Below are 27,406 nucleotides of genomic sequence, written 5' to 3'. Positions count from 1 at the left end.
ACACACACACACACACACACACACACACACACACACACACACACACAGCTCTGAGCTGAGGGATTCCAACTCTGCCTCAGCCTTCTCTTCTTGAGCTAAACCTAGGGATCAGCCAAAGGTGAGATCTTAGGATCTTCTCTGGACTTTTCTGGGCATGTGTCCTGCCTTGAACATGTTTATGGCTTTCTATATTCCCTAATATACACTTTTGAATCACCAAATTTCTCAAATAAACTCTCCTCTGTTCTTCCTCCCTGGCTTTAGATTATTATATGCCTCAACTGCATGTCATCTTTTGCTCCAAGCAGTTGTGGTTTTTCTGTTCTCATCATAATGTTTCTAAGCAATGCTCACCACTTTTCCATCCTGGTTGAATTCTGAGTTAGATAAAACACAGATGAGCACTGTGTGCCAGCCCTTCAGGTAGCCACAGAGAGGTTAAAATAGAAAAACCACAATAATTTGCAAATAAGGTCTGCTCTGTTCCTTTTAGAGCCAGAGACTAGGGTCCCACATTGGCATGCAGGTTGCTTTCTTCAAGATTGCCGTTGACCTGGAAAGGGGATGGGCAAGGACAAGTAAAAACACCACAGAGCTTTCCTACCATTTTAAATTTGCCTTTTTCTTGATTTGCTATTTACCTGACTGATGTAAACCTGTGTTTTCCAGAGTTCTGACCAAGTTCATTCTGACTTCCTTTTTGTTTTTTGATGATTCTGTGGAGAAATGGGTGTTTGAAGATGAAACTCTGCCATTTTGCTGATGCCAGCCCTGATCCCAAAATTTGTATCAAATGCAAAAGACCCAGAAGAGCAAAATCACTCTTGAAAAAGAACAGAGCTGGAGGGCTTACACTCCTCAATTTAAAAACATGCGATAAAGCCACAGCATCAAAATGGTGTGGTACTGGCATAAAAACAAAGGCACAAAGGCATTTTAATGGGAAAAGAATAGTATTTTCAACTAATGGTGCAAGGACAAGTAAATATCTACACACAAGGAGATACACTAAGACTTTTACCTCACACCACATAAAAATTAATTCAAAATGGATCAAAGACCATTTTATGAAATGGCCTTTCACATGTGAAAGTTTAAATTATACATTTTAGAAAACAACATCAAATAAAAACTAAATGAGCTTGGATTAGGCAGATTCCTTAAATGTGACACCAAAAACAACCTAGGTAAGGAAAAGCTGATAAGTTGAACTTGACCAAAATTTAAAACTTTTGCACTTCAAAAAACACCACCAAACAAGACAATAAGATGGTGAGCCACAGACTAGAAAAAAATATTTGCAAATCATATATCTGATACAGAATCTGTATCTAGAATGTATAATGACTTCTTATATAATTAAAAAACAATCAATTTAAAAATGAGCAAAATATTTGAATACATATCAAGGATATATAAATGGACATAAAAATGCTAATGAAACATCATTAGTTACACTAGGAAAACATAAATTAAAACAAGAAACCAACAGTTCATACCCACTAGAATGGTTTGTATGATCTGACCCAGAGATTCCATTCCTAGGTGTCTATCCAAGAGAAACAAAAACCTATGTCCACACAAAGACTTACATGCAAATGCTCACAGTACTATCATAATATCAACAACAACAACAACAAAAAACCTGAAAATAACTCGTGTCCATGAACAGATGAAGAAAATATGGTATATCTGTATTAATAGAATATTAATCAGCATTAAAAAGGAATGAAGCACATGGTATTGTCTCAAAACATGTTTTTAAAAAAACAGCCAGATGCAAAAAGATTAAATATTGTGATTTCATTTATGTGAAATGCCCAAGAAAGGCAACACTATTGAGACAAAAGTAGACTTGTGAGGTTGGGTATGGGAATGGGAGTGACTACAAATGGGCACAAGGAATCTTTAGGGGGTGATGCAAATGTTCTAAAATTGCACAGTAGGGACAGCTGCACAATTCTGTAAATTCACTATATCATTGAATTGTATCATTAAAAACAGGCAAATTTTATAGTATGTAAATTACACTTCAATAAAGTTGTTTAAATAAAAACTGCTTACACTTATCACTTTGATAAAAAATAAAATGGCAAAGCCAGAAAAAAAGCCTAAGAAAGGTGAAAGAAGACTGATGGATGCTGTGTATGAAGGTCACTCAGATCTTTTCTTTTCAGGTAGACTCTAGAAAGATGAATACTGTTCTACAAAAACATCTAGGCTAATGGCTGTTGGTGTTTCCAAGCAAAATTGCTTCTCAACCTTTAGAGAAAAAAGTAGTGGGCATCAAGTTATAAAGCCAATAATCTCTTCTTTCCCTAAATTCTGGAAGCATTTTCCAAAGAGGCAATCTTTTAGCTCATACAGTACATGACTCTGGCATCTAATGAAAGCAGTTATTCTTTCTTTTACAATGTTGGTATTTGTGTCAGTGTGGATGTTCATATGGTTTCTAAAGACCAAGCCTGTAAAATGATGTCAAATGTCAACATCTCAATTATCCTTCCCCAAAAGTACACTGACCATGATTTATACTGTGGATTCCTAAAACTATCAATCACTAAATGTACTCAGTTCTCAGGTATATTTGAAACAGCAATTTATTCTCAGTAACTGCTATAACTCATTTCTTAAAAATACTTTAAAAATCATATACTCCTAAAAATATAAATACAAAAATACATAAAGAAAGCTCCAGGCCGGGCGGGGTGGCTCAAGCCTGTTATCCCAGCACTTTGGGAGGCCAAGGCGGGTGGATTACAAGGTCAAGAGATCGAGACCATCCTGGTCAACATGGTGAAACCCCGTCTCTACTAAAAATACAAAAAATTAGCTGGGCATGGTGGCGCGTGTCTGTAGTCCCAGCTACTCAGGAGGCTGAGACAGGAGAATTGCCTGAACCCAGGAGGCAGAGGTTGCGGTGAGCCAAGATCGCGCCATTGCACTCCAGCCTGGGTAACAAGAGCGAAACTCCGTCTCAAAAAAATTAAAAAAAAAAGAAAACTTCAAAGTTCTCTTCCAGTGACCAATGTTAACCATTTAATATACACCCTTACATATTTTGTCCTTGGTATAGATCAACAAATATATATAGTTTTAAATTTTATTCCCTCCTCTTCTATTTCATAGAATATCATCTTACGCTATTAACAGACCTTCAGGTTGTTTTCAATTACATATGAAATAGGGTTGCCTTATTATTTATTTATTATTATTATTTTTTTTGAGACAGTCACCCAGGCTGGAGTATGGTGGCATGATTTCAGCTCACTGCAACCTCCAACCCCCAGGTTCAAGTGACTCTCCTGCCTCAGCCTCCTGAGTAGCTGGGATTACAGGTGCCCACCACCACACCAAGCTAATTTTTGTATTTTTAGTAGAAATGAGGTTTTGCCACGTTGGCCAGGCTGGTCTTAAACTCCAGACATCAGGTGATCCACCCACCTTGGCCTCCCAAAGTGCTGGAATTACAGGTGTGAGCCACTGGGCGTGGCCTTCTTTTTTCTTTTTGTAGTGTGATTGCTGGTAGGTCAAAGGATTTGCAAATACAACTTTTAACAGATATTGTCACATTGCTTCCCCTACAAATTATAATAATTCACACTGTAACCAGCAGTTATGAAAGTATCTATTTCTCCACATTGTTGGTAGCACTGATCTTTTCATATTTACCAATCCAAGAGATGAGAAGTGGTATCTCACTCATTGCTATTTTTTTTTTTTAATCTATAGGGAAAGGTGAATACTTTTCATGTTTTGGGCCACTGATATTTCTTTTCCTGTGGATTGCTCAATATAAATTTTTTACCCATTTTTCTGTTACTTGTCACTTTATTTGGTTTTTGTACATTAGGGATATGTGTTGAAATATTTTTTCCCAAGTTTGTTTTCTCAGGCTTTAAAAAAAAACTTTGTTCATAATATTAAATATGTATATATTAACTCAGTTCAATCTGAACATTTTTCCTTAGGTTCCTGAGTTTCCTGTTTTTATGAAGAAGGCTTTCCCTAAGATTATATAAGCCTATGTTAAGTTCCCAAATATGCTTGCATCTATTTCTGGAATGTCTATTCCATTTCTTATGTATTTATTCTTTCTCATAGCAATGCTATATATTTTTATTACAGTAGCTTTGTAACGTTCTAACATCTGGCAGGAAAAAGGCTCCTCTCTCAACATGTTATTTTCTCAAAAATGCCTCAGATATTCTTGCATCCCTATTCAACTATATTAACCAATTAGTGTATTAAAAATATGTTAAATAGGCCCCTCTCCCATTTAAATGTCTTGTTCTGCCATGCATTTTCCACCCACTGAGTTATAAAATTCAGAGTATATAGTTTTAGCCATCATTCTGTGCTCTCATTAGGGCCTTCTTAAGCATAATACAGTAGTCTCCCCATATCTGTGGTTTCATTTTCCACCATTTAGTTACCGGAGGCCAAACCTGCCCCAAAAATATGAAATTGAAAATTCCAGAAGTAATTCATAAGGTTTAAATTGCAAGCACCTCTCAGTACCATAATGAGACATCATGCTATCCTGCTCCGTCCTGCCTAGAATGTAAATCATCCCTTTGTCCTGTGTCTCCACACTCTCTGCAGTGCCTGCCTGTTAGTCACTTAGTAGCTGTCTTGGTTATCAGATCGACTGCCTGGTATCTCGGTGCTTGTGTTCAAGTAACCCTTATTTTACTTAATAGTGACCCCAAAACACAAAAGTAGTGATGCTGGCAATTCAGATATGCCAATGGGAAACTGTAAAGTACTCATTTCAAGTGAAAAGGTGAAAGTAGTATGGTTAAAAAAATCATATGCTGATGTTGCTAAGATTTACGGTAAGAACAAATCTGTAAAATTTTGAAGGAGGAAGAAGAAATTTATGCTAGTTTTGCTGTCACACCACAAACTGCAAAAGCTATGGCCACGGTGCATGGTAAGTGCTTAGTTAAGGTGGAAAAGGCATTACATTTATGGGTGGAAGATATGAGCAAAAAACACCTTGTGATTAACAGCCATGTCACTCCAGAAAGCACTGAGCCCATGCAAATACTTCAGCAAGGAATCCCACGAAATGAGTGGCACCAAACCATTACATAAACTCAGGAATGCAGGTCAACAGCAGCCCATCGCGACATCACAATGCCTACATCACCTCACTGCATCTCATCATGGAAGCATTGTGCCATCTCCCATGATCACGACAAGGGTAAATAAAGTACAACAGAAGATATTTTGAGAGACAGCACATTCACATAATTTTTATTACAGTATATTGTTATAATTGATCTAGTAGTTGTTATTAATCTCTTACTATGCCTCATTTATAAATTACACTTCACCACAAGTATGTATGTATAGGAAAAAACAGTATATATACGATTTGGTACTACTCACAGTTTTAGGCATCCACTGGGGGTGTTTGAACGTATCCCTCATAGGTAGGAGGGGATCTACTGTTTGTATTACATTATAGTCCTCTTCCTTCATGTACAACGTGGTTTTGGTTGGGCACGGTGGCTCACACCTGTAATCTCACACTTCGGGAAACTGAGGCGGGCGGATCACTTGAGATCAGGAGTTTGAGACCAGTCCAGCCAACATGGTGAAACCCCGTCTTTACTAAAAATACAAAAATTAGCTGGACGTGGTGGCATGTGCCTGCAATCCCAATTACCCAGGAATCTGAGGCAGGAGAATCACTTGAACCCAGGAGGCAAAGGTTACATACAGTAAGCTGAGATCATGCCACTGTACTCCAGCCTGGGCAACAGAGTAAGACTCTGGTTCAAAACAACAACAACAACAACAACAAAAAAAAACAACAGAAAAAAAACGAACCACACACACACACACCCCCCCATGATTTTATTCCTTGAATTTACTGCCAAGCTAATTGGCCTCATCAGCCCCTCATTCATTTTGTTTAGTTGTTCCAACTTTCCAAATTCTTTCCAGCCTCTGGGCCTTTGCACAGTATATGTCCCTCTGTCTGCTCTCTCTACTCATCTGCTTTGTCTGTTTAGACATGTCCATTAATGGCCTTCCTTCTTCAACCCCTGCTAAATTAAGACTAGATTCTTATTCATCAGACCTTGTACTTTTCCAAGGCAGCATATAACTACTGTTTATAAACCTGTACTTGGTTACCATGCTGCCCCCCACTATACTAAGTTTCAGGAAGACTGTGCTCCTGTCACCACTGCGTACTCAATACTAGGTAGAGTCTAACATATATACTTGAAAAGAAGAATGGGTTCTTTGTATCTGTTTATGAACCATTACTGTTTCAGTAGTACAATACTCGTAACCGAGATACAAATGCAGACTTTAAAAGCCCATTCATTTTTTTATTAAACAGAAATTATATATTCCTTATAAATTATTTTTACATATAAGTCATTATTGATCAGTAATTGGCTTGTAGGATAATCTGTATTGTTCTATATACTTATTGAGTCTAAGACACTGTTCCTATTTTAGAATTTTTCTTGAGCTAAAATTACACATATACTAGTATTACTAACCTCTCTTAAAACAAAAACACAATACACAAAGCATACTAGAAATATTTGGTTCTTTTAATCAGCTATTGATGGTATAATAAAATAAATTTAAGTGGCACCTAATTTAACATGTAAAACAGTTCATTAAAAGATAATCTACAAAACAATGTTAAGCCTAATTGTCAAAATAACACCTGTTTTTTTTTTTTTCAAGAAAGGAGAAATAAAGGCATGATCAAAATCATGGTTAACCACCTTGAGTTCATTTTGACACTTACAGATGTTTTTGTAGGCATATTGGCAGGCACAATGTTGAAAACCAATCCACCAGATTTAAAACTAATGGTAAGATAAAAAAGAAAAGCTAATATACATTTCAGAGGTAATGTTTGAAATTAAAGAAAAATATCCACCATATATTACAACAGATCTTTTAATGTCTAATCATTTTTAACATTAAGATTGTTGTTTTGGGAAACATCTTTTCTCTTTGAACATTTCACTAAATGTTCAATGTTTTAAATAATTGACAGAGAGAAATAAGTTCTGTGTTCTGTACAAATTAAAGGACCCATGAATATAACCCCCCCACCAAATCCCACCAAAGCTTAATTTTGCAATGGTCTCAACAGAAAATAAACAGTCCACAATTTAAACAGAATTCATAGCATTATAAAAGTTTACAGAACCCCTATGTTTTCATCTTTTGTTTCTAACAACAAAGATTACAATGACAGAATTGAATAATCAGAATGTAAAAATATTTGTGCAAAACTGCATTAATTGTTCTTACCATCTAAAATAGGGGTAACACTTAAGAACACACAATGACAATAATGAAGAAGAACTACATTAAAAGTAATTCTACTTTAGATTTCAAACAACATGGATTATCCTATTACTAAACATTAAAAAAAGAAACGTGGCACCATGAGAGCAGCAGGAGCAACAAATGATTCGGCGATTATGCCAGCTAAGGAAAGCTGACACTGGAATATGCCAAAGTTAATCTCCACAACAGGCATCCATCTGAAAAGACTGGAAACAACTGGAGGGCTTACCAACTCACTTCAGTGTCTTTATTCTTAAATTTGCAGGTGATAAATGAAATATTTAAGGAAGTCTTTTCCCCTCCCTCTGAAGGAGTGTTTCTTGTCTTACTGGCAATCATTAAAAGAGTTGAATCATAGACTCTCTGGATTGACCAACACCAATCCATTTAACTGGGAGAAAACAAAGAGAAAAAGGATTGCACTATAAGACCCAGCACAGGGAAGTATGCCTTACTGTCCCATTTTTAACTGTGTAATATTTTCAGTTTCCTAATTCTTAATGACTTAGTATAGTAAAATATTGACTAAAACCAGCAGAGACCTACAGAAAGTTTGATCGAGTTCCTGATAACTGGCCAAGATAAGCATCTTAAACATCTAGATGAGAATATGATTTTAACTTTCATAGCCTCAGAAATTGCCCACTACATGAGTCTATGGAAATCTAATTATCAGCACCACATGGTTTTAGATTATTAAAGAATTACCAGGTTCCACAAGGTACTGTTAGGATCAACCTTTGTGGTACTTCACAGATTTTTGTTAGACTCACTGCTATTTATATTTCTAAAAAATGTTGACTAAGAGCAGTAAGCAAACATGCTTACTAAATTTGACATCAAGTTATGAAGGGCAGCTAGCAATTTGGAAAACAAGAATCATGCTGGAAATGAACCACAAATACAAATGAACCACAAGATAAAATCAAGAGTGAGCAGATAACAGATTTTATATGGAGGATACATCCCACCCACTTTACCTTTTCTTGTCTTTCAAATACCCATCAATGCCAACAAAAGGATAAAAGGAAGCCATCTCTTAAAAGAATGACTTCACATAACTAGAAACAGCCATAACTTTGTTATGCTTACCTCCCTTGCCATTTTATATTTGTTCATTAATAGATAGTTTTTATCTATTTTTAAAAATTCTTTTCTTGCATTTTTTCTAGTGAGATTTCCTATTTTCTATACCTATTATTTCCCAATGTATATTCAGGAAACTCCAACTCTCAAGGGTAGTTTAACCCAAACAAACTATACACCATTTTTTAATCCCCCAAAAACACAAAGCATTTTTGGTGGTGGTAAAGATACACGAGGATTTGTCATTAAGAGGGAGAAAGGAATAAGACAATGTCACAGGGTAAAAAAACAGACTAAGAATTAAAGATAGGGTCAGGAGGGTGAGAATCAATCTATTATCTTCCATGTAAAGATGAACATTGTATTTACTCTAAGGAATAAAATTATTCCTTTACATCTTCCTGGGGATTTATGCAAATCATGTGAACTCTGAAAAGTAACAATGATCTTTCCTTTATTCTATTTCAGAGGCAGCCAAGTAAGTTAAAAGACAGTTATTCACAAAGTATTTATGTTTACCTGGAATTTGAAGCTCATCTTCAATAAATCGAACATAGTTTTGTGCATTAACAGGTAGTTCTTTAAATGTCCTTGCATTTGTTATGTCTGTGTTCCATCCTGGGAGAGTCTTATACTGAACTTCAACTTTATTTAAGACTTCTTGGTTTGCTAAAAGTTAAAGAGGAAATTTGTACACACTGCTTATTGTCAAACAACTTTTTGATATATTACGGGTTCAAAATCTCTTATCAAAATCTTTGGCGCCATATGTGTTTTGGGATTTAGAATTCTTCAGGTAGTAGAAAGATAAAACAGTACAAATACCATCTGTGGCAGTATTCTATAATCAAACACATTTTTGCAGCAACACATATGATCATTCGCTATAAGAGGATAAAGATTATGTAATGCTGACATTAGTTCAAGTCTGGTTTTGTTGCTAAATGAATCTGGGTGCCAAACTTAAAACTTTCCAGTTTTAAAGCTTATTGAATTTCCATTCTATTGATTAGGGATTGTAGATCTGTATAATGACAGCAACATGACAGAAAGAAGGCCTGCATAACTGCTCTCTTCTGAGAAATCTATTGTGCTGCCTGAAATTTGCTTCATCATTCCACCTATTTTCTCTGTATTCCCTAATGGAAACTGAAAATATACTAAAGAAGAGTTTCTTGGACTTGAGTCAATATAGCGGATGCTACGGGTACTCTGTCTAGATGTCTCTCAAGACTGAGAGCTTTGGGAGCTTTGCCTGCTGACCACTTACAGTTCAGAGCCTCTGCAGGACTCGCCCTCCACCGAAGGGAGCTGCCGCCACATAGCAGCCCACACCCACAGACTTGGGTCAGGCACAAAGCCATGGCTCCTGGGAGAGAAAACTCACAAGCAAGTCGAGAAGCCACTCAACTTTCTGCATAGGGACAATTTTCTGACCACAGTTCAGAACACGAGTGAACAGAGAATGGTAGCTCCACTGACGTGGGGATGCAGATAGCTGACTTCAGGGAAGCTGAAGCTGCTAGAATCAGCAAGGCCAGGCATCAGAGAGGAGGGAGCTATAGAGAGATGGGACCCCCAGAAGTCCATGTGAGAGTCCCACGGCTACAGCAGGACTCCACAGGTAAAGAGCAGGACCATCAGAGGCTTACCAGACCTCAACTGCTACACAGTTGCAGGTGGAACAAAGACTCTAGAAGTCAAGTAGTGCTGCTGAAAAGGAAGGAACAGGGCACACTGGCACTCCAACACTGCTGGGCTGAAGAGCTCTCATTATTATACCTTGTTAATTCTCCTGGCATCAAGTGGAGCCACCGGAAAGGCTGCTCTTTAAGAATAAAAGTCACACCCTGAGTGAAACCTATTACAAACCTGCCATAATGAAGCCAAAAACCAAGTTCTGCGAGATCTAAAAAAGAGACAAAATTTAGAGACTGACTTATACCAGCTTAAACAAGTTTGAAAAACATCTTGGGTTTTCCACGTTACTACACAACAAAGCAAAAAACCAAACTATACAAGTTCACGATGATCAGTGAATAATTCAATTCTCCCCTAAAACAAGAATCAACACTATTCAGAGGAAGATAACAGAATCTGAGTCTTTTTAACATATCATCCACGATGTCTAATAGTTAACCAATAGTCATTAGTCATAGAAACAGTGATCCACTGCCAGGCGCAGTGGCTCAAGCCTGTAATCCCAGCACTTTGGGAGGCCGAGGCGGGTGGATCACGAGGTCAAGAGATCGAGACCATCCTGGTCAACATGGTGAAACCCCGTCTCTACTAAAAATACAAAAAATTAGCTGGGCATGGTGGTGCGTGCCTGTAATCCCAGCTACTCAGGAGGCTGAGGCAGGAGAATTGCCTGAACCCAGGAGGCAGAGGTTGCGGTGAGCCGAGATCGTGCCATTGCACTCCAGCCTGGGTAACAAGAGCGAAACTCCATCCCAAAAAAAAAAAAAGAAAAAAGAAACAGTGATCCACAACCAAGGAAAAGAATAGTCAAGAGAAACCCAACTTGAGATGACCTAAAGGTTAGACTAACAGAAAACAAAGAGCAGCTAATACAAATTAAGACAATGTCACTGTTACTGAGTAAACAGATAGGGAATCTCAGTAGATAAATAGAAAGTATAGAAGAGAACTAAACGGAAATTCTAAAAACAAAAATTCACCAGGTGGGTTTAAAAGCATATTGGAGATTCTGATCAGAATCATTTACCTCTTCCAGTGACTCCATTTCTTGCCTGCTGGCTTTGCCACATGAAATCCAACATAACAGCAGGAGCCTTAGCTTAAAGTTTAATGGGACTCTTGCTTCTCCTTTCCCACTGTGACAGCCACAGTAAGGGCTAATTTATACCATTAACCTTCCTCTTGTAGGTTTCCCTAGGAAAGACAACAACCAGAATCCTACAGGAGCTATTCCCAGAAGCACTCTCTGCTGCTGGGCCTCACAGCTCAGTCCCTCTCCAGGAACTGCTCTTGGCCAAAGGGAGCTACCTCACTTGAGGAACAGCCCTTGTTTCGTGGCCAGTTGTTGGGACGTACAAAGTTCTGGCTACTTGCCTCAATTTAGCACAGCTCTAAAAGGCTGTCCTAGCTCTGTGGCTCCAATGGGGATTGGCTGCCCTGCATTTCAACTAGTCCCTCTGCTTCTTTCATAAGAGCTATTGCTGAAAGCATTCTCTACTACACTTCTTGGATACAAATCTCCATCTCAAGAGTGTTTCTGGGGGAACTTGACCAAAAACAGCTTTAATATTGAACACATGAAATTGACAAATTTTATCTGTTTTGTTATTTTAAGTATTAATTAAAAGAATTTGCTGTAACGTTCTCTATGGTAGACCTTGCCATGTGCCATTATACTTGGTTCGACTATTCTTTGGTGTTTGAAGTTATAACTCTTGAAATAGGTTTGTAAGTAAATAGAATGAAGAACCAGGACATAACATATATTGGAACAGCCAGTTTTCCGAGTGACTATTATCCTACAATGACAATAGATACTTTTTTATAAGATAGCTAGACTCCCTCTATACTTATATACATGTAAGAAAAGGAAAGATAACATGCATTTAATTTCCAAGAACTTACAGCTATCCTCAGTTCCTAAGAAACAGCTGCCACAAGGTAATCGCAAAACCTACCGACTCATCAGGTTTTATTAAGCTAGTCAATATTCCTAATCCTTATCAAATGACTAAACTATAAAATCAAGGGCAGAGAAAGTCATTCATGGGGCCTGAAGGACAGAGAGGCTAATGTATTGAGAGCCAGCTTAACAAGACAAGGGCTCTTGTTACCCCAGTGTTACCAAGGAAGGGAGAAACACCTCCATGGAAATTACTTTCAAAGTAGGGAAGATGACACTCAAGAGCAGTATGACTGGGCTCAGAGGTGCCCTGTTTTTCTTTACTCTTTTGAGTTTGAGCACATGCTTGTTGTGACCCAACACCCAAATAAGTATTAGTTATGAACCAAATACTAATAATGAGAGCAAATTTATACTAATTATAAAGGGCATATCAAGCCTGTCACTATCTGTCTATTGCAAATTACATGGAAGAGCTTTATGAAATTGCTGTAATACATTCATCTTATAATATTCTTTAGATATTGCCTAAAAGAAAATACCTGGGATATGAGGTATGATTTCACCATCTAACTTGTAAACAACTCCAACTTTGATTTCTGTAAACACGTCCAAAATATCCAACTTGGTAAGTGCCAATCTAATTTTGGAAGAAAAGGCAATGTTAAAAAAGCAAACTCTTAAAGGCTCTAACATCTAATTTGATTAATGCAGGAGTAAAGAAAAATTCATGCAAAGCTAAAAGTTCTAAAGCAATTCTGAAAACCGGTTAGGATTATATTTTAAAGCGTGCCACACATAAAACACTAGAGGACAATATACACAGAGTTACTTTGCTAGTAATTGTAACAGATTTTCACTGATGAATTTTGCTTAGCTTTCTTTTTTAGTTTTGAGATGGGGTCTTGCTTTGTCACCCAGGCTGGAGTGCAGTGGCACAAACAGGGTTCATTGCAAGCCTCAACTTCCCAGGCTCAAGCAATCCTTGCACCTCAGCCTCCCAAGTAGCTGGGACTACAGGTGTGTGCCACCAGGCCCAGCTAATTGTTTTGTATTTTTTGTAGGGACAGGGTCTCGCCAAGTTGCCCAGGCTAGTCTACAACTCCTGGCCTCAAGCGATCCTCCTGCCTCTCAGCCTCCCGAAGTGCTGGGATTAGAGGCATGAGCCACCATGCCCAAATCAGCTTTCTTATGACTGATGAACAAACATGTATTTGTGGGAGGGGTGCCTGGAGTTAGGGATGCACTGTGGCCGTGGAACACCGCAGAACTCACTACACTACATGGATGATTAAGATACATGTACATTTACACACATGCCAACATCCCTCAGTTCTTCACTCTGGTTACCATCACCTCTACCCTTCTGGTCAGAAATTGTCAAAGAAGAGTGAGAAAAACCACATCAAGGACCTCTTCATGATACATCAAAATTTCCCGAGAAACTGACTGGAAAACAGGTTTTAAAGAGAAAATCTGTGGAAATGGGTAACAAACTAAATTTGGGATTCTCATCCCAAAAAATATACTTTAAACCTTATTCTGTTATTTACTGGATGTTCAGTCTAATACAGATATGAATATATTTATCTACCTATTCATGTATATGCATTAATAACAACCAACTTTTCCTGAGCGTTTTCAGTTAGCCAGGCAGCGTGCTATAGGCTCTTACCATGTTTCTCACCTATTTTGAAAATACCCCTATGAAGTAGGTAATACTATAATCTAGATTTTAGAGGATGAAACAGAGGCAGAGAATGATTGACTTGCTCAGCTACACAAGCATAATGCACAGACCTGAGATCTGAATGAACTCAGACATTAAGCCCATGCGCCAATCACTAGCTGCATTGCCTCCCGCTCTGTACATGCTCACAGTATTTGTGCTGTACACCTATCTATCTACCCACCCAACTGTGTACCCTATTCTGCCTACCTCTATACTTACATACATGTCAGAGCGTCGTGATTCAACAACCTTGGATGCCTAGGAAGATGACTTGGGGTCCCTCTCCTTGTGTACCCTTCCTCCTGTATCTTGGTCTACTTTTGCCTAGCACTACAATTTCAATATGGAGGCTAAAGAGTGAAATTTTCCTATTAAGGTACTCCACAGATTAAACCTATCACCATTAATCATCTATGATTTCCTGAAATAAACGTTTCTGAAGAATACTCACGCAGTAAATCCATTGATCATATGCGCATATTTGAGCAAAACGAGGTCCAACCAGCCACATCTTCTTTTCCTTCCAGTAGTTACACCAAACTCTCTACCCCTTTTTTGTAATAATTCTCCAATTTCCTACAGAACAGAAAATAGAACTTTTTGCAATAAAGAGGATTCAAACAAGAAAAAAAAAAGAAAAAGAAAAATAGAACTTTAGGGTTAGAATAGCAGTGCTACATATCTAGTGGAATAATATACACTAGAGATCATAGCAAACATCTATCTTTGAGATAAACATCTTTCAGACAGTAACTAAATCAAAGATAGAATTCCATCCAGATGATGGATTTTATCTGACGGAGGCATTATTTGGAATGCTTCATTTATTATCTTTTTTTAAGTCAATATTTTTTACAATGTTATACAGATAACTTCCTAAAATTTAGATTGACAGATTAAAATTTTTTAAAAATCAGTATTTATTAAAATAGACAAATCCAGCCAATTCTTCCAAGAACTGTAGTTTGATGTTCTTCCTGAAAACCATAAGGCAAACATATCTAGTAAGTCATTGGTATCATAATGCCTTTCTAAAGAAAACGAAGATAGAAAACATGCTCAAATACCTAAGCTAAAGTCATTCCCTAAAACTTGTTTTCCTATGACCTACCTAAGTCCTTGATTTGTCCCTTTCTGTTTAAAGCTATCATTTCATTATATCTTATATTCTGGCATCATGACGATTACATAGTTTTTATTTTTGTTGATATTTTTTTTGAGACAGAGTCTCACTCTGCTGCCCAGGCTGGAGTGCCATGGTGCCATCTCAGTTCACTGAAACCTCTGCCTCCTGGGCTCAAGTGATCCTCCTATTCAGCCTCCCCAGTAGCTGGGACTACAGGTGCACACCACCACACACAGCATGCTGTCCTGGCTGATCATCAACTCCTGGGCTCAAGTCATCTGCCTGTCTCGGCCTCCCAAAGTGCTGGGATTACAGACAGGGGCCACCACATGTAGCCATATTTATGTACTTTTAAGAAAATGTTGTTCTAACCAATCTTGCAAATTAAGTGAAAGGCACAGGAGATAAGAATTCATTAAGAAAAAAAAAGAAGAATGAATTTTTATTTTAATACATTTTGTTTACTGAGAATAGGCTTACATTTTCTTGCTCTGTAGGAAAGGCACCAATACCAACTCTAGTTGTATAAGCTTTCAGAACTCCATACACTTCTCCTACATTTTGAGGGGGCATACCCAAACCAGTACAAACACCTCCAACAGTACAATTTGAAGAGGTTACAAAAGGGTAAGTCCCTAAAAACAGAAACAGATATTAAAATATCGTATACACAGAAATAACATATTTTAAAACAGAATTACTATTACAATTCTGCATTTGAGTATATTATAGGTATCTAACAGATTTGAACTGTAACTGCCCTCGCAAAGTCTCAATGTTTTACTTTTTATTCATTTTAGCTGTAATGAGATAAAAATGAGGTTAGAACTTTAACTGAAGGGATTATACTGAGAGGCTCCTTGAATGCATGTACAGGTACAGTAAGTATGATAACTACTCACTTAATGGATTATGAAGAAATTTAATGCTGAAACTCATCTACTTATTTTCATAGTTTCCTGTTAGTGTAAAACAAATATGACCCCCTCATACAAATATTTAAAGTGTAGTAGCAACCTGGAGTGACAGCAACACATTTTGATAGTATTCAACATTTCCCCAGCTTTTAATTTCTACTCAGGGAATAACCCTCAAAGTATAAGAGCTAGAGAGTGGTATACTTTCTCACCCCCAAAGATCTCTTTCATATTGAACTATTCACTCTGCCAATTAGACACCCTGTTTTCTTTCCAGACTGGCTAGGCACATTATGGTATCAAAAATACATATCTACTATGTAGAAATACACTTTCTTTAATAGTTCACTTGGAGTCAAAAGCCAATGAAATGTCAGTTAAAGCTGAGAACAACGAGACTAATCGTGAGAAATCATGTTTAAATGAAACAGTAAACAAACTAATAAGGCAGTAGTTTGAAGAAAGGAGTTAAGCATTAACTAACCTTTTGAAGATGAAGGAAATGCTCTGAATTCAGAGTCTCATGCCTAGGGAGTTAATTTATGTAAATAGGCTTTCATAAATCTTACTTAATAATAATGTATACATTTTTAAAAGGTTGAATTAAAGATGCAGATTATTCCATAGAACTTATCTTATCTTACAGTTTCAGGGTATGGAACTGAACCATAAACCAATGAAAACCACAATTTACAGAACCTCAGACCTACTGACCTCAAATGATTATTTTTCTAATCAAATAGAGAGCTTAACACATGTATTGTGTGATCTGCAATATTCTTTTAAAAAGGGTGCCATAAGATGACAAACTTTCATCATCCTGAATATACAAGCTAAAAACATCACTTTAAAACTCCTTAATGCTAACATTAATTATTCATATCTTAACTACGTAGGGCTCAGATAAGCTCCCTTAACTACAAATCTATCTCACTTACCAAAATCAATATCTAATAGTGCTGCATTCGCACCTTCTACTAAGATTTTCTTTGGTGGTCCATGTAGGGCCTCATATAGGAAATAAACTCCATCTCTCACCATTGGTTTAATCTTTTCCATATAACCCTGTACACAAGACAAAAACCAATTTCCATGTACACTAATACATGTTCAACACAGCCGGTACAAGAATAAATTACCTGACTTTATGACATCAAAACTGACAAATGCAAAGTAGAAAGGAGCTGGTGACGGTGCTCACTCTATTGTAACATTTGGATTACCTTTCATCTCTCATGCTGATTTTCCAGGAACAGAAAAGAGGCATTAGCTCAAAAAAAACCTAAAGATACAGTAAAATTCAAAGGTTTTATATTAACCTCACTACAACAAAATTAAAACCCTCCAAAGAGCAAAGCATTCATACTTCATAAACCAGCTTTCAGGAAAATAAAAATAAATGACTGCATTACATTATGCTTTTAAATTTTGTGAGGTATTTGAAAAGCTGTATTTATAATCCACAAAACCATAATTGTTTTATTTTATTTCAATTTTTGAGACAGAGTCTTGCTCTGTCACCCAGGCTGAAGCACAGTGGTGGGAACATGGCTCACTTGCAGCCTCAACCTCCCAGGCTCAATCGATCCTCCCACCACAGCCTCCAGAGTGCTGGATTACAGGCATAGGTCACTGTGTTTGGCCAACCATGAACTTTGAAACTTGCATCAGAGTGATTCTCAAAATGTGGTGAGGGCCACAAGTGACACTGCCACGTATGCAACTATTAGTGACTGATGGCTATTATTCTTTTTAATTGTATCCTATTACTGTAACATATCTACCTCTACACTATTACTAGTAGATAAAATTCGATACTATGTTACACATGGGCACCATAAACACTTCTCAAAACACTTTTTAGTACTACTGCTTAACTTCAGAATTCAATTAAAAATGTAAAATAACCAAGAGCTTCCCCTAAGGACTATAGTATAACTGCATGAAACCTAGGTTCAACTATGTTTAAATACGTAAACTATTATGGAAATTCCAGAATCTACTCATGAACCCACCTGAGTGTGTTAATACCCATTGATAAATGTATGATCATCCCTTGGCTCTAGTCTCCAATTTCTTACTTATTCTTGTTTCAGTCCTATTTTTATGCCTGAAATGACCACACTGGTCATCACATTCCTTGTTCCTTAAAGTTCTGGTTTAATATACATAACCTATAAGAATCTTCTTACCCAATTTTATTTATTATTATTCATCTACTTTAAGTTCACATGGAGCACATATAAAAGCCATACTCATACTTTAGCACGTAAATATTTCCAAGTTGCTAGTAAAAAAGTTAAAATATTTATTGCATAACAGCCTGGGTGCCATAGCTCATGCCTGTAACCCCAGCATTTTGAGAGGCCAAGGCAGGCAGATTGCTTGAGCTCAGGCATTCAAGACCAGCCTGGGCAACATGGCAAAAACCCGTAACTACCAAAAAATATTAGCTGGGTGTGGTGATGTGCCTGTAGTTCCAGCTACTCGGGAGGCTGAGGAAGGAGGATCTCTTGAGCCCAGCGGTTCAAGGCTGCAGTGAACTGTGTTCATGCCACTGTACTCCAACCTGAGTGACAAAGATCCTGTCTAAAAAATAAAATAAAATATTTATTGCATAACAGAATAAAAAGAAAATGGCAGTCTATTCTAAACAACAATCAGTGCACTGAAATACAAATACCTAATATTTAGAATGTTCCTTATAGGTCATATTTTTTTTTAGAACTTAGTGAATGCACAGATCTAAGGTCTGCATTTATTCTAGTATGGCATATGAGGTTTGTAGATTCCTACTTAGTTCTAGAATTCATATTGATACTTATTTATAAATGAGAAGTAATAATCAGATGCATAGGAAACAGTTTGAAGTTCATCAAAAATTGTCAAAGATGAAAGAACGGAGAGGATAGGGATTTCAAAGAGTGCACTGCTAAAAATACTGACTCTATGGGGTTATCCTTTTTAAATGGGTTGGTTAGCTTAAAGAGTTCTCACTCATCCCTTGCTGATCTATCCTCTAACTGCTAGAAGTGATTTTTATATAGTGCAAATCTAGTCTTCTTTCTGTTCAAAATTACCTAATAGCTTTTCATTATCTCCAGGATAAGATCTAAAGTCCCTGTCATTGCACGAGACATGATCTGGACTCTGTCTCTTTTACTTCAGGTACTCCTCCTGCTCCCTGCTCATTATTTTGCCTAAGCTGTATCATGTAAAGTCACTCAAACATACCATGTCCAAGATAAACAATTTCCTTTGCCAGTTCTTACCCAAAGCCTATATGAATGAAAAGATCTAGATGCCAATTTGGCAAACAATTATTAAAAAGAACATTTTATAAAGAGGTCAGAAAGCATTACCTTGAGTTTTTGTAATTCACCTTCAATGTCTATTTCCAAAGTGGGGTATATAGATTTGTATTGGTTAGCTAGAACTTTAAACCTGAGAAATAAAGATATATCAAGACATTATCACTCTTCTAAAAATATTTCTAATAATATCATTCAATTCAAATGATTTCTGCAGATGGTAAATGATCTTAACAGCAAAGTAATCCCGAAACTGAAATTACCTTCTGAGAAATAAAATTTAATAAGGAGATCAGCCATATGAATAAATAAGACACTCAAATTATTTTTTTTTACTCAAGTTTAGGCCTATCAACAATATAATTAAGGTAATGTGTGTGTAGGGGGGAATAGGAATGGAATGACTAAAATCTGTAAACACAAAAGACTTAAATCTTAATTAACTGTATTACACTGTACAAAAAAAATGGGGGTAGTTTACATGATGTTTGTAAGAGAGAGAGGCAGACATTAGCAATCTAATATTCTTCAGCAAAGGTGCACTGCCAGTGCAGACACATATAAGTGGTTGATTGAAAGGGGATACAATATGTCATTACAGCTTGGATGCCACTTGTTATTCAACACAACCAAGTCCCTATCATTGAGTCACCGAGTAGCTTTCTGATGACTACTAGGTTTCCCATGGATATCTGGCTACAGAAAGTATGTGTTAATGTAGCATTTCTGTTTTTCAAGTTGAGCTTGGTATACAATAATTCACCAGTATCTGAGAGCTAATGACTTCTGGGTAGGAGAACATGAGGAGTCTCCAGGCCTGAAAATGCAAGGATCAAGACTTTGGAATGTGACCACCCTAGGACTGCCATGGAATCATTCTCTTTCTCAGCCAACCATTCCATATTTCAAATCTTAAATATAACTCTGGTTTTGTCTTCTTAGGACATTCTATTAAATCACCATCATGTTATTTTTTCAAGAAGTTAATCTGTAACTAAGGATTAATTAGGATGTAATGAAAATAACTTTAATATTTCAAATCTTAACAAAGCCAACCACCACTATTTAACTAGAACACTGATTGTATCATTTTGCACCCTAGGTTTTAAAAAAAATCTAAAAATGCATTCATTCCTTCCATTTTGAAACATAAGTTAGTTACCTCTCTGAGAAGCCATCGAAGTCAGAAACAAGATCGCACATCCTAAGTCCACTCCGAGCAGCTTTGGAAGAATAAACTGGCCCAATGCCCTTTTTTGTTGTACCCAAACTTAAAAACAAATCAAAACAAGCTTTAAGTTAGATGAAAAGATGTAGGTCTTATGGTCAGATCATTACAAAGAATAAAATTACATATGACTATTTTCTGTTTATGCTACTTCTTAAGTATATGTTCATAATCCCACTGATTTTCTCTATAACAGGATATTTCAATACTTATTTTTCATAAGCTTCTGCTCTAGAATTGAAATATAAGAATGTGGATATCCATAAACTGTACCAAAATAAAAAAATTAAAATAAAAAAAACATACGTTTTTCCCGCTTGTTCTTGTCTCTGTTGTTCCTGGATACCATCAGCTGCTTGATGAAAATCAAATACTGAGGGGAAATGAAACCACAGTTGTTGAAACAAAGATAATACACAAAAGCAAAACATACTGCATTTCAAATTACTGAAGTATAAATCCCTTCAGCCTCAATTCAGTGTGACAAATTTTTTAAAGTGATAAAGGTAGGAGATTATAACACCAACTAATACATTACTACGAAAATATGTCTGATCCTTCACTCTTATTTATTGCAGTCCATACTATTTTAAAAATAAGTCATTAAGAGGCTAATTTTGAAACATGTGACCTTAAATTTTACAAAGGTCAATTTACAGAAATACTCTTTTCTCTTCAAGTCCTGGACTCCAGAAATCTAGGGATCGTTTTGACACCTCCTTTTTCCTCACTAGTCTCACTAGCTTCCATCATCTCTCACCAAAACCGCAGTCCTCCTAATGTGTGTATCTCTTTCCATTCTTAGACATCTCTCATCCAAATTCTGTAATGCAGCCAAAGCCATCTTTCCAAGACACAAATATGGCGTTCACACCTCCCCTGCCCTTAAAACTCAATGGTTTTCCATTGCTCTAAAAAAAGAGACAAAATTCTTTTTATATGATGTCCTTGCACAGTCTACACTTTCATCCTATACCATGTTCTGCCACCCTCACTGCCCTCTGGTTATAGTGGCATTCTTTGCAGCCCTCAGCTACAAGGCATGGGCTTCTGCATGAAATACTGCCTCTTTCTAAACCCACACATAATTTGTACTCTCTCTCTCCCCTGCCAATGCTCTAAGAGTATTAGGACCATGTCAGTGTAGCCTACTAGTTGATCCCCAACGCAAACAAGTTCTCAAATATTTGCTGACTTAATAAATAGTTGGTTTATAGAAGAGGCCGAACTAGAATTTTGGTCCCTCAACTTCTAATCAAGGCTTCTTGCTTTTTGTTTTGTTTTTAAACAGCTTTATGGGAACATAATTTATATACCATAAAATTCACTCATTTAACAATTTAACAATTTTTAGTATTTTAACCATAGCTTCCTTTTTGCTAATGATGTCACTGTTTCCAAATAATTAAGTTGAAATGTGTAGATGTTACAGAAAGACTAATATGAGGCTCTCTGAATTAGTGGTAGCATCTGTAAAAGAACTAATTAGAAGAATTAGAAGACTGATATTGAAGTTATAGGTGGTGAAGCTAGAAAAGTCTGATAACCCAACCTAAACTCATCCTCTGATGAACCTGCCCCTAAAACCATATATGTACTCGTCTCTGATTCCCTCCTTTAGAGACACTACTAAAACTGTCAAGGCCATCCTCCCCTGTGCTTGGCAAGGTTAACAACCATAGCTTTTTATGATCAACAGGTTTCCCTGGTGCTGTTAGTAGGAAAGTTTTGATGCTGTATGTACTAATTAGTTACATTTCAGAAGCTCAATTTGTATTGTGTGATCCAAAAGTATCTAATAAGCAGTATCTGTCTTAGTGTCACACAGATAACAGTAACATCTTTGAAACCATACTGGTATACTGCACACCAAAAGACATGTACAAAAATGCTCAGGGTAACAGTATTTGTAATATCCCAACATTGGAAACAACTCAAATTTTCATCAACGGTAGAATGAATGGATTTTTAAAAGTGGGAATGGTCATATAAAGGGATACTATATGGCAATGAAAGAGAATATTCTTTATGTAAACAATAACTGAGCTAAGAAGACTAGCTTATTATCATCTTCCCATTTTATTGCCCAAGCAATAGTCTTTCTCACTTACTTGAGAGGTCAGATAGTTCTTAAGGGCTGTTTCATTAAACCCTGATTTTGCAAATCAGTTATGACAAGATTGAGATATTGAAGTATGCTATTTTCATTTGTTTTGAATAAAAAGACATTTGAATTTAAATGTTTTGTTTTCCATGCCCAAAGAAATTAAAAAAGCAACTGACAACCCCTAAATAAATGGTTGATGGAAAACAGATGAACCATATTTTTCAGAAATTAATTTAGTACCTTGTCATAGAGCTAATGCTTTCCTTGTTTTTTCTAGGCCCCAGGAAGCAATTACTGTAATCAGACATGGCATGGAGCATTAATGCCTCCACTATTACTGTTTTGAAAGAACAGCCTTGGAATAATAATGTTTCACTTTCTACGGCCTAGTGCAAACAAACAAACAAACAAAAAATCACAACTGTATACCTTTAGTTAAGTTTACTAACAGTATTTCATTTTTTTCATTTTTAATTTACTATTCTAGTTAAGCTATATTAAGATGATGAATGTTATACTATCTAGGTACATGTAATAGTCACTTTGCTTCCTGAAATCTCCCTGAGGTCTTCACTCAACTGTCACTTTTCAGTGAAGCCTCCCCAGCCACATTATGTAAAACTGTAGGCCTCTATCCCCCTCCTCTAAACTGCCTGACATTGCCTAGCTCCTTCCTCTGATTTACTATTTCTCCTCAGAACTGAGCACTATATGCCAGGCTCCATCTATTACGTATTTCTATTTATATGGTTTGTTTTCACTAATACACTATATGCTCCATTGAGAGATGTTTTCAGTCTCTTCTATTGCTGAATCTTTAGTGCTCAGCACCATACCTGACACAGTAGGCATTTAATAGATAGATATTAAATAAAAGGACAGATACCTAACAAATCTGGATTTCATATTTTAATTTTTCTTTAAGTATCTCAAACCATTTCTCAGGCCATTTTCCCTCAATAAGCATCTCTTATAGTACAAACTGAGTTCTGAGACTCAATGAACAGGGCAAAACGTTAACACAACAGGTCCTTGCATTAGTATGCTAATGTAAACAGTTGGCCAGCAACTTAATAATTTTTAAGTTTCCTTGAAAAAATCAACTGCTTAAACCTTCTAAGTGAAATAATATTTGAAGGTAAATCAAGTTAAGATAAAGATGCATATTATAACCCCTAGACTAACTACCAAAATTCATTAACTCATAAAACAAGAGATATAGCTAGTTAATAGTGGAGATAATATTAAAAATGTTCAATCTAAAAGAAAGCAAGAAAAGAAGAAAAATAGACAACAAAAAGAGCAGACATAAATCCAACCATACTGATAATTAACTACAATAAAAGTAAATAGTCTAAATATTCCAATTAAAGGATAAAATTATCATAATGAACAAAATGCAAGACCCACCTACATTTTGTCTATGAGAAATACACTAAAAATCTAAAGACACAGATACACTAAAGATTATTAGAGGCTGGAAAGAGATACACCATGCAAATAGTAATCTTAAGGCAACTCTAGTGGCTATATTAATATCAAAGTAGATATCAGAATAAAGAATATTATTGTAAGGAGGATATTTTGGTATTAATAACCATAGCTTTTTCGCTTTTTATTTTAAGATACTAATTAGTAATTCCCCTTACATATATAGGGACCATATAGTCCTTATCTTTTTGTTGTGTGTATATATGGTATCTGGCAAATGAATCTGTGATTACCAGCCTGACACCAACAAATCCCCTAGAATGCATAGATTAAACAAAGCTTTGAAAAGCTCATATGCTATGACCTCAAGGTTGTTAACCTCATCATCTCATGGTAATTAGAAACTCTGATTGGCAGCTTTATATTTCTTGATTAAAAACCTAAATAAACTGATTAGGTTTTAGGTATTCTTTCAAAGAGGTTCTTGATTAAAAGATTGAGAACTATCCTGTTTGGTGCTTAGTGAAAAGATTTTGAATTACTGTATGTAACGGTTATTGCCATTTCTTTATTAAATTCAGAAGCCCTTTTTGCCAAATAACAATTTTTCAGTCCAAAAAAAAAAAAAAAACGATACTAATTAGTATAAACAGCATCAAAACTTTCCTATTAATAGCACAAGGGAAACCTGTTGATCATAAAAAGCAATGGTTGTCAATACCAAAGAGGATATTTCATAATGAGGAAAGGTTCAATGCATCAAAATCAGAATTTTAAACACACATGTACCTAACAGAGCTTTAACGCACACAAAGCAAAAACTGACAGACTTGAAAAGAGAAATAGATAAATCCACAATTACTGTTAGAGGTTCAACACTCCTGAGTAACTGACAGAACATATAGATAGAAAATCAGTTGTGATATAGAAGATTTGAACAACACTATCAAACAATTTGATTTAATTGGCATGCAAAGAACACTCTACTCAACAAGAGCAGAGCACATATTATTTCTAAGTGCATAAAGACTATTAACCAAAACAGACCACATCCTGAGCCATAAAACAAGCCTCAACAAAGTAAGATTAGGATCATACAGAGTACATTCTCTGTTCACAATGCAATTAAATTATAAATAAATAATAGAGAGAAATCATTAAAATCTTCCAATATTCGGAAACATGAACATCATACTCAACTTATGGATTAAAATAGAGATTACAAGTTATTTTGAACTAAATGGAAAGGAATATATAAATATTTGTGAAATATAGCTAACACAGTGTTAGAGGAACACATTAGCCTATTTACATTTAAGGTTAATATTGATATGTGTGAATTTGATCCTATCATTTTGATACTAGCTGGATGTTTTGCCCATTAGTTGACGCAGTTTCTTCATTGCATTGATGGTCTTTACCATTTGGTACGTTTCTGTAGTGGCTGGTACTGTTCCTTTCCATGTTTAGTGCTTCCTTCAGGAGATTTTGCAAGGCAGTCCTGGTGGTGATGAGATCTCTCAGCCATTGCTTGTCCGTAAAGTATTTTATTTCTCCTTCACTTATGAAGGTTAGTTTGGCTGGATATGAAATTCTGGGTTGAAAGTTCTTTTCTTTAAGGATGTTGAATATTGGCCCCCACACTCTTCTGGCTTGCAGGGTTTCTGCTGAGAGATCTGCTCTGAGTCTGATGGGCTTCCCTTTGTGGGTAACTCAATCTTTCTCTCTGGCTGCACTTAGCATTTTTTCCTTCATTTCAACCCCGGTGAATCTGATCATTATGTGCCTTGGGGTTGCTGTTCTTGAGGAGTATCTCTGTGGTGTTCTCTGAACTTCCTGGACTTGAATGTTGGCCTGCCTTGCTAGGTTGGGAAAGTTCTCCTGGATAATATCCTGAAGAGTGTTTTCCAGCTTGGATTCATTCTCTCTGTCACATTCAGGTACACCTATCAAAGCTAGATTAGGTATTTTCACATAATTCCATATTTCTTGGAGGCTTTGTTCATTTCTTTTTGCTCTTTTTTCTCTAATCTTGCCTTCTTGCTTTATTTCATTGAGTTGATCTTCAGTCTCTGATATCCTTTCTTCTGCTTGGTTGATTCAGCTACTGAAACGTGTGTATGCTTTGCAAAGTTCTTGTGCTGTGTTTTTCAGCTCCATCAAGTCGTTTATGTTCTTCTCTAAGCTGGTTATTCTAGTTAGCATTTCACCTAACCTTTTTTCCAGGTTCTCAGTTTCTTTGCATTGGGTTAGAACATGTTCTTTTAGCTTCAGGTTATTACCCACCTTCTGAAGCCTGCTTCTGTCAATTCATCAGACTCATTCTCCGTCCAGCTTTGTTCCCTCAATAATGAGGAGTTGTGATACCCTGGAGGAGGAGAGGCATTCTGGTTTTTGGTGTTTTCATCTTTTTGTGCTGGTTTGTTCCCATTTTCGTGGATTTACCTACTTGTGGTCTTTTCCTTCTAACAGTCAGGAATCTCTGCTGCAGGACTGCTGGAGGTCCACTCCAGACCCTGCTTGCCTGGGAATCACCTGCAGGGGCTGCTGAATAGTAAGGGTTGCTGCCTGTTCCGTCTTCTGGTATCTTCATCTCAGAAGGGGACCCGCCAGATGTCAGCCAGAGCTCTCCTTTATGAGCTGCCTCTCTGGATATACAGGGCTCAGGGAGCCACTGGAGGAGGTGGTCTGTCCCTTATCAGAGCTCAAGTGCTGTGCTGGGAGCTCCACTATTCCATTCAGAGCTACTGGGCAAAGACGTTTAAGTCTGCCGCAGCAGAACTCACAATCGCCCACCTTCCCAGGTGCTCTGTCTCAGGAAGGTTTTTACAAAAGTCCCTGACATGCTGCTGCCTTTTTTTCAGAGATGCCCTGCCCAGCATGGAGGGAGTCTAGTCACAGTCTACCTGCAGAGGCGCTGCTGAGCTGCTGTGGGCTCTGCCCAGCAGCTGTGTAATCTTCCTTGCGGTTTGGTTTACACAGGTAAGGTCAGAACTGCCTCGGAAATGGCGAACTGCTCTGGTAATGGCTGACTGCCCAGATAATGGCTGACTGCCCCAGTAATGGCTGACTGCCTCAGTAATGGCAGACTGCTCAGTAATGGTAGACACCCTTCCCTCCATGGAGCTCAACCGTCCAGGGTTGAGCTCAAACTGCTGCACTGGCTGCAAAACTCTCAAGCTAGTGTGTTTCAGATTGCTGGTCTTTGTGGGGGTGGGACCCGCCGAGCCACATCGCCTTGCTTCTTGCCTTCAGCTCCCTCTTTTTCAGGGGAATGGGTGGCTCTGTGTTGCAGGCATTCCAGGAGCCGGTAAAATGGCTGTCCAGACTTGTGCTGTCCAGATTTGTGCCGTCCAGATTTGTGCCGGTTTTTGTGCTGGAAACCCACGCTGAAACAGCCATGCTGGAAACCTGCAGAGCTTGTCAGGTGGCGGGAATTTCCTAGTCTGTGGGCCGTAAGGACCACGGGAGAAGTGTGGTATCTGTACTAGCTTGCCAGAGTGACCAGAAAAACCCCCAATGGCCT

The 27,406-nt window shown here is 37.1% G+C and overlaps 1 protein-coding gene across 2 annotated transcripts in view; it reads right to left on the bottom strand.

Annotated features, from left to right (window-relative positions):
• Positions 1 to 6,560: 6,560 nt before the first annotated feature.
• The window catches only part of ADSS2 (adenylosuccinate synthase 2), a 42,423-nt gene continuing 21,577 nt past the window's right edge, over positions 6,561 to 27,406 (bottom strand). For both annotated transcript variants that reach the window (XM_032242206.1, XM_032242207.1), the window contains 9 exons: positions 20,649 to 20,715; positions 20,277 to 20,384; positions 19,166 to 19,247; positions 16,742 to 16,868; positions 15,367 to 15,521; positions 14,212 to 14,336; positions 12,571 to 12,668; positions 8,944 to 9,093; positions 6,561 to 7,729 (listed from right to left, as the gene is read on the bottom strand). In XM_032242206.1, coding sequence (XP_032098097.1) covers positions 7,677 to 7,729; positions 8,944 to 9,093; positions 12,571 to 12,668; positions 14,212 to 14,336; positions 15,367 to 15,521; positions 16,742 to 16,868; positions 19,166 to 19,247; positions 20,277 to 20,384; positions 20,649 to 20,715 — 965 coding nt within the window. In that variant the 3' untranslated portion in view covers positions 6,561 to 7,676. The remainder of the gene's footprint in view (positions 7,730 to 8,943; positions 9,094 to 12,570; positions 12,669 to 14,211; positions 14,337 to 15,366; positions 15,522 to 16,741; positions 16,869 to 19,165; positions 19,248 to 20,276; positions 20,385 to 20,648; positions 20,716 to 27,406) is intronic.

This window comes from Sapajus apella, unplaced genomic scaffold (assembly GCF_009761245.1).
Source record: "Sapajus apella isolate SASKATOON/1434 unplaced genomic scaffold, GSC_monkey_1.0 scaffold49, whole genome shotgun sequence".
Classification (NCBI taxonomy): domain Eukaryota; kingdom Metazoa; phylum Chordata; class Mammalia; order Primates; family Cebidae; genus Sapajus; species Sapajus apella.
Note: the sequence above shows the minus strand (reverse complement) of the source record. Positions and strands in the feature narration are given on the sequence as shown.